This window comes from Nicotiana tabacum, chromosome 1 (genome assembly GCF_000715075.1).
Source record: "Nicotiana tabacum cultivar K326 chromosome 1, ASM71507v2, whole genome shotgun sequence".
Classification (NCBI taxonomy): Eukaryota; Viridiplantae; Streptophyta; class Magnoliopsida; order Solanales; family Solanaceae; genus Nicotiana; species Nicotiana tabacum.
The window spans coordinates 156095177-156107037 of NC_134080.1; the positions used below are offsets into that span (position 1 = coordinate 156095177).

The following is an 11861-nucleotide window of genomic DNA, read 5'->3' on the forward strand; positions in this document are numbered from 1 at the left end:
AGGTATAATTAAGTGAGGCCACGCGTTTGAGATTTTATTTGGCGCGGCTCACCTCAATTCCATTTTAAAAAGATATTCAAACTAAAGTTTGGAGGGCCATAGACTATTTGTGTTACTAATATGGCTCACCTCCACTGACTACAATAATTAAATACGACTTAAAGGACAACTATTCCTAAATTGACGCCCTAATTCAGATTTTTTAAATCGAGAGGCTGCCCAAACGCAATGGACTTCCTTTCGACTTACAATGATTTCGATACTCAAGCCCAAAAAGAGCCCAAATATTGGCGAGCACATGTTGCAGGCGGAGAACTCGGAATCGAGCCCCAATGGAGGCAAACAGGTGTGCAAACCAAAGAGACGTGCCTATTGTGTTATTCATCACTTGACAAAAGCAAACCATTTAATACTACACCTTGCTATCAATTCCCAGTTTTACTCTAGGCACTGTTACCATCACCCTTGAAACAAACTTGTAGAATCATCAATGTAACATGCCAAACATTAGACTTATATCCATAATTAATTGACCTCACACGTACAAAGAACTCAGCCTAGAACTCAAAGGTTTTCAAATCTGATTTTTAAAACTACAATTACACCTACAGCCCTACGAACATTTGAAAACTTATGGACATCACTAAGCTAAAATGAGTAAGATCAGTGCATAAATCGACTTTTGAAGTAACCTGGACCCTTTACTACTTAAGAAACAATCAGCTAGCCATTGCATGATCATAACATTATTTAAATACAACAAAACCTGTTATGACAGTCCAAATGAATTACATAATAGGAAGAGATCTAACACAGTCTACACTATTTATCATGATGGAATGCTGAATGTAACTATTAATTCTATTGCACCAGTTATACATGAAGTTTCCATAGTAGTTTAGAATCAGATTCAGTGGTAAAAATTCAATGATCACCTAGCTATAATATACTCGATAGAAGATTGAACTCCACACTAAACGCAGACCAAATATAGCCTTTGAGAGTGTGCTGTTAGCAGCGAATCAAACACAATACATCAAACGAATCATAACAAGGGAATTCAAAAAGATGAGAAAATGAAACTATGAACTAGGGAGTTGATGATATGCTTCAAACTTCCATTTTTTTAATTCAATCTTCAATTCGAGCCTCACATTATATAGGATTCGGAAACATGTACCTGAATATAGCAAAATAAACCAGAAAACAAAGCTTGAGATCAGTGAAGCAGCAGCAGCAAAACAGAACCCAGATTTCAGCAATAAAACAGTAGAACCAAACAGCAACACTTTAAACCAAACTTTTAAAGATCCAAAACTCAATCCATTTCAACCCAAATGCAAGACTTTGTCATTTTCAGCAATGTTAACTGAGCAATGAAAGATCAAAAGCTGAAGCCAAGTGAGATTTGAGCAATTTTTAAACAAAGAAAAATGCAGAATCTTCAGTATTATATCAGAATTATACTCAAAAAAAATGCTCAGCCGTTTTCTTTTCAGTCTTTTTAAGTTCTCCAAAATCTGACTTCAACCTAAAGTAAGGATGCCTTTATAGGCAAGTTATTAGGGCAGCCTAAAAGAATTCAAATTTGCCTTTAGACCCTCTTGGAATTTTGGTTTTTGCTTAGAAATCCCTAGGTTAAAACTCAAATTTTCAGAAGAGTCCCAAAGGCCAGCTTCTAGGAAGCTTCCCAAGTTAGTTATATCAGATTTCCCCAACTTAGATTTCCTAAATTAACCCCTAGACCCTCTGTTATTTACCACAGCAAACCATGTAGGTCAATTCTGACCCAAGACTTAAACCAAAATGAGTGGGCTTCCCTTGAAAATGGGTCAGAAATGACCCCAAAGCCCCAAGCCAATCAAAAAATCCATTTGGTAATTCATGAAAAACAGAAGAAGAAACCAATTAAATGATTTCAAAATCAAAATCTAAACTAAACGACTGATTTAAACCAAATAATAAGCTAGAATTAACTATATTACTAAGTCAGCAACATCTAATTAAACTAATCATACGACTAAAAATCAGAAGCTTAAAGTCATGAGTGACAATTAAGCATGACGAATGAATAAAGCAACGTTTAAAAGTTGAAAGGAAAACTGAAAAACAGCCGGAACAAATACAGACATGGATCGATCCAGAAAAAAGAAAGCCTAGGTTCAGAACCTTGGTCAATTTTCAGTCTACTCACAAAAAATGAGAAGAAAGAAAGAGGAGTAAGTGGAGAAATAACAAAATGGACAGAAAAGATAAAAGAAAGGAGGACTTACCAACTCAAATAAACACTTCTGGATGCCCTAATTTAAACAAAATTGATGCTAACCGCTTGTTCTTGATAACCGCTTGTTCTTTGTCAAGAACAAGCGGACAACATTAATTTTGCCTTGAATCAGATTTCAAAACTCGAAAAACTGGAAGCCTATGTCATGCATGCCACAGATTCAAGAGATTCTGATTTTGGGCTTTTAAAGCTTCAACTTCGATTCAAGATTCGACGAAAGTTAGGGTGATTCGAGGGAAAACAAATGGGGATTTGGAGTGAGGGAGCCTTGGAGGTCCTCTGGTGTTAGTTTGGGGTTGAACAGAGGTGGCGCCGCCACCGGAGAAAACAAGGGCGGTGCTAGGGTTTCTCTTTTGAATCAAGATTCGAGACGTTCCAAGGAGTTCTGAGGGAAGGTGATTGGAGATTCGGGGTTGGGTGGCGGAGAGGATTCAGGGGTGTATTTTTTGTGGTGATTTGCGGTGGCGCCGCCACTAGTGGCGGGTGGAGATAAGGGCAGCTTTTAGGGTTTTTGTTGGGCTGGGGTGAGAGAGATGAGAGACGAGGGGGTAGGGGTGAACATTTGGACAGTTATATATCAGAGGGGACTCAGTTCCGGACCGTCCGATCAATTAAGATCGACGGTCCTGATCAAGGAGTAACGAAAAACGACGTCGTTTGGTCATTGAGTGGTGCGGACCGGGTATGGGGTGATCTGGGCTGGATTTAACAGATTTAGACGGGTAAAATTGATTTGGGCTTGAGGGATTTTAACTTTTTGGCCCAAAAATCCGAATCTTCTCATTTCTTCTTCATTTTCTTTTAATTTCTTTTTTCCCTAATAAAAATAAAAACCTAAATTAAAATCTCAAAACTAGATTATCCTACCAAATTAAATTAATTAACTCTAAATAATAATTACCACAACTAATTAAGTGCCAAATTAAAAGAAAATTACCAAAATTCGAAATTAAACAGTAAAGAAGGCAAAAATAAGCTCTTTTTTTTGTGATTTTCCATTTTTATAAAACACTAATTTACTAATTAATCTAAAAATGTAAAATTTAATCCTAAATGCAATGCGTGATATTTTGGTATTTACAATGATTTAAATAAAACATAAACGTGCACAAAATGCAAACAATTAAATGAAATTCTACAAAATTCCTAAAATGGTAAGTAATTAACAAAAATCTATTTTCTTGGGATTTTATAGGAGTATTTCATAGGGCAAAAATCACGTGCTCACAAGAGCTTGTTGGAAGAACTTCACCAACCACAGAAGATGCTACAAAGATTTTTGTTGACAACAAATCGGCTATAGATTTAGCCAAGAACCCGGTAATTCATGAAAGAAGCAAGCATATCGATACGAGATATCATTTTATTAGAGATTGCATATCTAATAAAGTTGTGAAGCTTGAGCATGTGAAGTCTAGAGATCAAATTACGGATATTTTCACCAAGCCTTTGAAGATTGACGCTTTTCAAAAGTTAAGGATGGCGCTTGGAGTAATGAAACAAGTTTAAGGGGGGGATGTTAAAAATAGTAATAAACTTTTTTTCATTTGTCCACATTTATTTAGATTTTTTACATTAATTTAATGTTTTCATAATATAGTTAGAAAAGAGTGAGGTGTGGACATATGTGAATTTGTGTGAACTAGTGTAGGCATGTATGGACTAGTGTGTACATGTGTGAACTTAATTAATATGTACACATGAAGTTTATGTTAGATATATGTAGGAGTTCTACTATAAATACTCATGTATGCTAGACATTTGGTGCAAGTGAAGTTGAATAGAAATCATCCTTTCCTCCACCTCTCTAATAGTGAGTTTTTGAGTGTTTGTTTAATTGTCTTGCTCTCCCAAAAATTTCTAACAGAAGCACTTTAAATGGATATGAAGCTTTGAGGTTCAACTGAAAAGAGGTGGGGGACAATAAGGCTAGTTTAAAGAGCATAAATACACAAACCTAAAAGATTAATGACAATGCACTTCATTGATATGGTGATATCCATGTATATTAGCTTCCCTTGATAATTTAGTTGGGCCTGAATACACTGACAGCCCCTGAACTCGCCAACATTTAGACACTTCAACTAGAGTATGACCTATTGAACACATGATATTAGCTAAAATATATAAAATAGTTTTTCGTAGGTGTATGGCAAATGCCTCAGGAAATGACCTAATGGATGCAAATCCAAGCGCAAAGAAGAGTTTAATAGCCCATTTATAAGCAAATATCTGATCATTATGTCATGTGTGCCATAACTGTATCTCATCCGCACGCCATACCTTTTGTGCCAAAATTTTCAGTCTAACTCAAGTATCCATATACAAAAATATATGCATGTGTTCAAGGATTATAGATAAAAGATGCACAAGGACTAAATTAAAATCATATGGATATGTGCTCATGAAATTTCTATATGACTACAGATAATTCAAGTAATTCAATATATCCAGAATAAGTTCTCACGCCTTCATAAATAACCATAAACCTAGGCATGGTCTCGAAAATGTGTAAGAGAGCAAATGTAGACATATAAGCAAAACAAATTATAAATCAAATGACCATATAATCAAAACAAAACAAAGGCATAAAGTATCTCAATTCTATCCTGGTCAGGATGTAACATGGTAAGGGCATATACACTCGCCACCACGTATATACACCATTCCAATACCTTAAGCATAGAACAATCAAGTCAAATCCTAGGGGTTTCCCTCTTAACAAAGTTAGCCAAGAGACTTACCTTCGCCAGATAAGCTAAAAATCACCAAAGATGCCAAATCCTCAAAAGTTCAACTCCAAACTGCTTGAATCTACAACCCAACAACGTCAAATAAAGCCATGGAAATCGATCCCAAACGATAAAGTTCAAATCTTTAATCAAATAAACAAAGTCAACCAAACAAATCAATCATTCCCGCAAGTCGCAAAATTACAAACACACATATATAGAAAACATCAAATAGGGAACGAGACTCTAATATACAAAATGACCAACCGAGTCGTTACATAGCATATCTAAAAGTAAAATGCATTAGCAAAATCATGAGCCTCTAACTGATGCCTGAATATAAAAGTTAACACACATTTTCCTGGAATATATAAAAGCTCAAGAGGAAAATAATGCCTAAGAAGAGATCTGCTACCTCTGGAATAAATCAATAAAGCTTGTGAGCTGAATCGGGAAAGCCTACCTCTAGCCACGAGCTTCGTCAACTGCACACTTAACGCCTGCCACACAATGAGGCAGGCCCAAACTTGCTAAGTACCCCCAAAGGATATCAAGAATGTCTCGTTGATAACCCCTAAGCGGAACCCCTAAGCGGGGGGACAAGACTAGTATGGCTATATAAATATGTGATGAATGGAGTGAGTAGAGCAAACAATTCAAATAACAATAACTGAATACTCAAGCTGAAACTGATTCATTTAAACTGATAACCTTGCATCCAATAACTGAAAACAAAGCTGCAAGTTGATTCTAAAACTAATATTTGATTTTGAAACTACAAATTGAGTTACTTTTTCAAGAAACAACTTTTCTGAAAATTTTACACATAATGGCTCTACATAAGTATATTTGGGAAACCGTATTGGGACTTCTAAAGTTGATGTGGGTCCATTATTTATGCTCACTCAAGTTCAACCCATCGATGGGGTCATCGAGCGGCTCAATCAAGGTCAACCCATTTGTGGTGCATTGGTAGGGCCTCTGGTTATGTTAACCCAAGCTCAACTCATATGTGAGTCCATGGAGTAGCACAATCATGCTCAACCTATCCGTGCACGTTAACACCTGCAAGTATTGAGTAGCTAGCCCTAGCCAATGTGGCACTCATACTCGGGGAGATTGGTTACTTCTCCCTTTCTGTAGGATCTAAATGCACTAGGCCCTCGTGAATAAAGTGTAGACCAACTCACACACACTAGGCCCTCGTGGATAAAGTATCCACTAGACCAAGTTCTTTTTTCTGAATTTGAAGGAAAGTCCGAGCAACACAAGCAAGCAATCAGAGCATATCAAGAAAATAAATCATCTTCTATTCTAAATCTAAACTGAAGGTTTGAGTAGTACATGTAATTTTATTAATCAAACCACTGCACACAAGCAAATAATTGCAACAAGTCATACTATTTAAACTTTCGATGTCTTAGAGGTTTTCACTTGTATGTAGAGTTTATTCCAAAGAATGAGGTAAACAACCAGCAATTTGATATGCGTATTCTAATCTAGCCCTTGACTTAGAGAAGAACCCTCAATTTACCTCAAAGATCATTCCTTACTAGCAAGGTTAGTGTCACACCTCCTTTTTACCCGAAAGGTGGTATAAGGGAGTTTTTTAAATTAAAGTGACATTAATCGAAATAAGATTATTTTATTTAATTTTAGAGTCGCCACTTGGAATAATTTATGGTGTCCCAAGTCATCAGTTTATTTTAAATCTCAAATCGAGGAAATTGACTCTTAATTATGGTCTGCGAACACAGAAGACCAGGTAAGGAATTCTGTTAACCCGGGAGAAGGTGTTAGGCATTTTTGAATTCCGTGGTTTTAGCACGGTCGCTCAACTATTAATAATTGGCCTAATTATCTGATTAATTACATGTTTAGAACATATTGTGCATTTCTAACTTTATAACCATTTTTAATATTTATAGAATTATTTTTTGGAACAAGTCACGATTGTCGTATACTTGTCGTTTTGGTATACATTGCAAACCGCGTCACATAAAATGCACCCGCAATTTACAACATATTTATTGCATTATTATTCGAAGTTATAGTCGGGTCACATAAAATGCACACCCGGAATGGGGATTGGGTATCACGACCATACCATGGGAACCGTACCCATAGCCGTGATGATTATTATTAATCGCGCCTAAAGCAACTAGCGCATTTAATTATTTTCCTAATCTTTGAGATTGTTGTGATGCCAAATTTATGAACAAGATATTATTGGAGAGCAAATAGGCTAGCTAACATGATCTATTACTTGGTCAGATTCTTTATGGTCGAAGACCCACCTTATGGCCCATTCTTATTCCTCGCCAAGAAAGAAACAACTCCAATTTTTCCATCTACCCAATTAAAAGCATTTATTCAAGAACCAAGACTACATACATCACAATCGAAAAAAAAATTAATTAAAACAATTTAAATGAAAACTAAGACATGCTACTCAAATAACGTAGAATAAAAAATCAACCAACGCGCGCACCAAGCTATCATAACACAGTGAAATGAGAATGAAAATTGAGAAATGGACCTTTTATTGATGAACAAAACTGAAAATTGCAAATTAATCGGAATAACAAAGCGACAATCGTTGGACTGAAATGCCGAAATTGCGAACCGAAACCTTGAATCGGCACCGGAAACTCGAACACGGACAGAGAATTATCAATCTCAGAAGATGCTAATGAAACGACACCAGCCAGGCTCTCAAGTGCAATTCCTGCAGCAAATGTACTAGACTCGGGATCGTTGGAGCTATAGCGCCATCTTCCATCACTTTGGCTAAGAGCCTTTATGGCACGGAAAACGGAATCAGCACCTCCAAGGTGTACATCAACTTTAGAAGCTTGACCCTCGATAAGGACTAAACTTCCAACTGAGCCACCACTGTTCACGTTATCCTTAAGTCTAGAGGCTATACCAGCCAAAGCCTCATTGTTAAGCTCGCACTTCAATATCCTATTGACTCTCAATGCTTGAAACAAATCTTTCGATGCTGAAGATGGAGACCTAAGAGTATCCACCACTGATTTACATATAACCGCCTTGATGCCAGGCTGTTTTCCAGTTCCAAGAACCTCAAATGACCTTAAGGCCTTGTATGTCACTTCAAGGCTTTCAAAAGATCCATCTTTGGGTGTAAGCAAATCTAAAGCTGCAGATCGGTGAGAATCTGAAATGGGTTTGAAAATTGTAGTTTCACAGATCAATGTACACATCGCTGGAATAAAAAATCCTAAAACTTTCCCCATTTTGAGTCTGCGCCACAGTGATGAGAGTGAGGCTCCGGAGTTGAGCGAGAGATGAAGTTTTTTTTTTTCTTTTCCAGAAACGGTTGTTTCTCTTTTTAGTGTAGGAATTTTTGTCTTAGCTAGGTCTTGAAAATGTGTGGTAGGGAAGTGGGTGTTACGGTTTGTGCTTTAAAATTGGGTCATTTCTTTGGACTTCATCAATTAAGACCACACAAAATTATACTCATATTGCATACTCTTTCTTCTAAAACAAGACTAAAAATACTATATCATTTACTAATTAATTCTACTTAAGTAAAATAATTATTAAAATAAATTAACTGTTAAAACAAACTTATTTTTGGTATTTTTCAAATAGCATACTAAAAGATAAAAATAGAAAAATCATTGTAAAATTAAAATAATATTACTGAAAACAAAGTGGAACTATTTTTGTATATTTGAATTTTATGTAAGGTAGATAAATTAAAAGTAACTAGATAAAATATTAATTAGCTAAATAAAAGAAAATATTTTTGTAATTTTCATCTTTGTGATAAAATAAAGTAAAAGAGTCAAAACTATTTAGAATAGCGATACTAACCCTAAACTAAATATTTTACGCTAAAAATGTGTAAAATCTTGGGGAAGATCAAAAATTACATGTCCACAGCTGCCCCTCTTTGATTGGAAATACGAAGAGTTTTCAGACAAAGAACGTTGAGACTGGTTTTTTGACCCGATCCTTATTTAGATAGACCAAAAACTAAAAGAAAGGAGAATGTGACCGAGCCCTGGTATCTGAGCTGCCTACATATTCTTGTCTATAAAGGAATCGTACCACGTGTAGATCAGAGAATGATGGAGTAATGAATTCGAGAGTCGAATGAGGTTCCATCGAGGCTCCGGTCCGTGGTCATGTTATTACACCAAAAATCAAAATTAAAAAGGCTAACTAAGCCTATCAGCTACGAGTTACAAAATTCCTATCTATGAGTCTTCTGAAGTTTGATCTTAAGTCTTGGTTGGTTCTTCATGCGGACTCTGATCTGAATCTTGATGCTTGTTAGATGCAGTTGTTGGTTCAATCTTCTTCAGCTTTTTCAGATCAAGACGGTACATGCAGAGCTTGTGACTTCAATTATATCTTGAGCAGTCCATATCTTTTCTCCGCTTTTGCACTTTGGATTCACTTTTTTCCCTTTTATTCTTGATTGAGACTTCTTTTTGGTTATCTCGGACCCTTGTCGACCCGCATTCTTGAGGCGATCTTCTGCTACTTCTAACTTGAACAGGACTGGAGGTTGCCCTCATTTTTCAAAAAGGATCATGTTGTCTCTGACTGGAACTTGAAATAAATTCCCTCATTCTCCAGGTGGGCGACTGCTAATGACTTAAAACTAGAAATGAATTCCATCATTATCCAGGTGGGCGCCTACAACTGACTTAAGACTCGAATGAATTCCCTTGTTCTCCAGGTGGGTGCTTGCAACTGACTTAAAACTTGAATGAATTCCATTGTTCTTCAGGTAGGTGCTTGCAACTGACTTACAACTTGAAATGAATTCCATCATTCTCCAGATGGGTGCCTGATACTATAGCAAAAAAGACAAAATAAAAGAAATTTTTCTGCCCCAATTTGTACTAGGAAGATTTGGGAGTTGTTAGCAGAACTATAAACCACCTATGCTATTGATGAATGATGAAATGATAAAATGATGAGAGTAAAATTAAAGGCTCGACCAGGATGTGCGTCTCCTATGAGTAAAACCAAGAAAACATTGACTAGCAAATGTGTCTTCCAAAAAACGTGAATGACCCAGATTAGGAAATGCGTCTCCTAGATTTAAGATTGAGCTCGTGAAAAACTATAAACTAAGCTTGACTAAAGTAAAAATTTGCCCTATTTTCCAGACGGGACCCCTGATTTCAAGGAAACTAAAGATTGATACCTTTAAAAAAAATTAAAAATTGACCCCTTTTGTTTTCAAATCCAGACTTAAAATTATTATCCTAGGAGAAAATTAACCAGACTAGGTTTTAATCTTAGGAGAAAGATTCGTCAAACTAAGATTTTGATCCTAGGAGAAAGTTCATTAGACTAGGTCTCTTTTCTTTTTTTTGGTATCTTAGAAGAAAGATTCATCAGGCTAAGATTTCTATTCTGGGAGAAAGTTCATCAAACTAGGTCTCTTTTTTTGGTATCTTAGGAGAAAGATTCATCAAACTAAGATTTCGATCCTAGGAGAAAGATTCATCAGACTAAGATTTCGATCCTAGGACAAAATTTATCAGACTAGGTCCCTTTTTTGTTATCTTAGGAGAAAGATTCATCAGACTAAGATTTCTATCCTAGGAAAAGAAATCAGACTAGGTTTTCTATCTTAGGAGAAAGATTCATCAGACTAAGATTTCTATCTGTCACGACCCTAAAACTGACTCGGTCGTGATGGTGCCTATCGTAAAACTAGGCCAGCCGACACAACTCCCAAATTTATCCATTGATCATTAAGAATCATTTTAAGCCTTTAATTAAACAGATGTTTAATAATGTAAGTCTATATGAATAGTGCAGAAATAATATACAAGACTAACATCTGGGTGTCACCAGTCACAAGCATCTAGTAAGGTCTGAATACAATGAAAAGTCTAAAAATATAATGAATACAGTCTAATGAAAACAAGAGGGAGAAAAGTTGTGCTGCGAACGCAGGGCAGCTACCTTGCTAAACTCCGATGACCCTGCCTCTGAGCAATCAACGCCCGTTAGCGGGATCAGAAATACTTGAATCTGCACACAAGGTGCAGGGAGTAATGTGAGTACTCTAACTCAGTAAGTAATAAAGGTAAATGAAAGCTGAGCAGTGACAAAACACGTAAAACACAGCGTAACACTACAGCAAATGTAGTACCTTAACAAAATAGTACAGAAATCATTTATTTCGTAAATAAAGCACAGTTTCCGTAAAACCTTTTTAAAACAACTTCCAATAGTTTCAAACGAGTGATAAAATAGTGAGTAAAAAGAATGAAAACATAAACAGCTGCTCGGGCAAAACATGTACCATAAACCACCCCTCAAGCATAATATCAACAGAACCAGCCTCTCGGCTACCTCATAATCACTCGTAATCAGCCCTTTGGGCATAACATAAATCAAGAACCTCCCCTTGGGCATAACATGGAACAACATCAGTCCCTCGGGCTATATCACATCTCATACTAGGTACCCGCACTCACTGGGGTGTACGGACTCCGGGAGGGGCCCCTTACGGCCCAAGCGCAATAACAAGTCATCTCGTGGCATAATAAATATATCACTTACTCAGGGTACCCACGCTTATTGGGGGTGTACAGACTCCGGGAGGGGCCCCTTACGGCCCAAGCGCAATATTAAGCCACCTCATGGCAAAATCAATAGGCTATTTGTCTCATATCAAGCCACCTTGTGGCGTACAACTCAGGCCTTCGACCTCATAATCATAAATCTGTGTATCACTGCTGTGGCATACAGCCTAACCCAAAAGTATCCTCACAACATAGTCCCTCAGCCTTACTCAGTCAGAAATCTCGAAAAGCCACTCGGGCACAGTAAAATATGATGCT

General features: G+C 36.7%; 1 protein-coding gene across 1 annotated transcript; it reads right to left on the minus strand.

Moving 5' to 3' along the window:
• Positions 1-832: 832 nt before the first annotated feature.
• LOC107819035 (dolichyl-diphosphooligosaccharide--protein glycosyltransferase subunit 2-like) lies at positions 833-8411 on the minus strand. Its single transcript, XM_075254221.1, has 3 exons — positions 7556-8411; positions 5029-5098; positions 833-1180 (listed from the first exon to the last, which is right to left on the minus strand). The coding sequence occupies exons 1-2, from the start codon at positions 8274-8276 to the stop codon at positions 5070-5072; spliced, it is 750 nt and encodes a 249-aa protein (XP_075110322.1). The 5' UTR covers positions 8277-8411; the 3' UTR covers positions 833-1180; positions 5029-5069.
• Between the last annotated feature and the right edge of the window lie 3450 nt (positions 8412-11861).

What these genes read in the sequence shown, in the direction of transcription:
- LOC107819035 (XM_075254221.1), bottom strand. Translation starts at nt 8,276, where the DNA reads ATGGGGAAAGTTTTAGGATTTTTTATTCCAGCGATGTGTACATTGATC. An exon ending in GTTTTGTTCATCAATAAAAG is followed by an intron (nt 5,099 to 7,555) that starts GTCCATTTCTCA and finishes GTTGGGTTGTAG; the next exon opens with ATTCAAGCAGTTTGGAGTTG.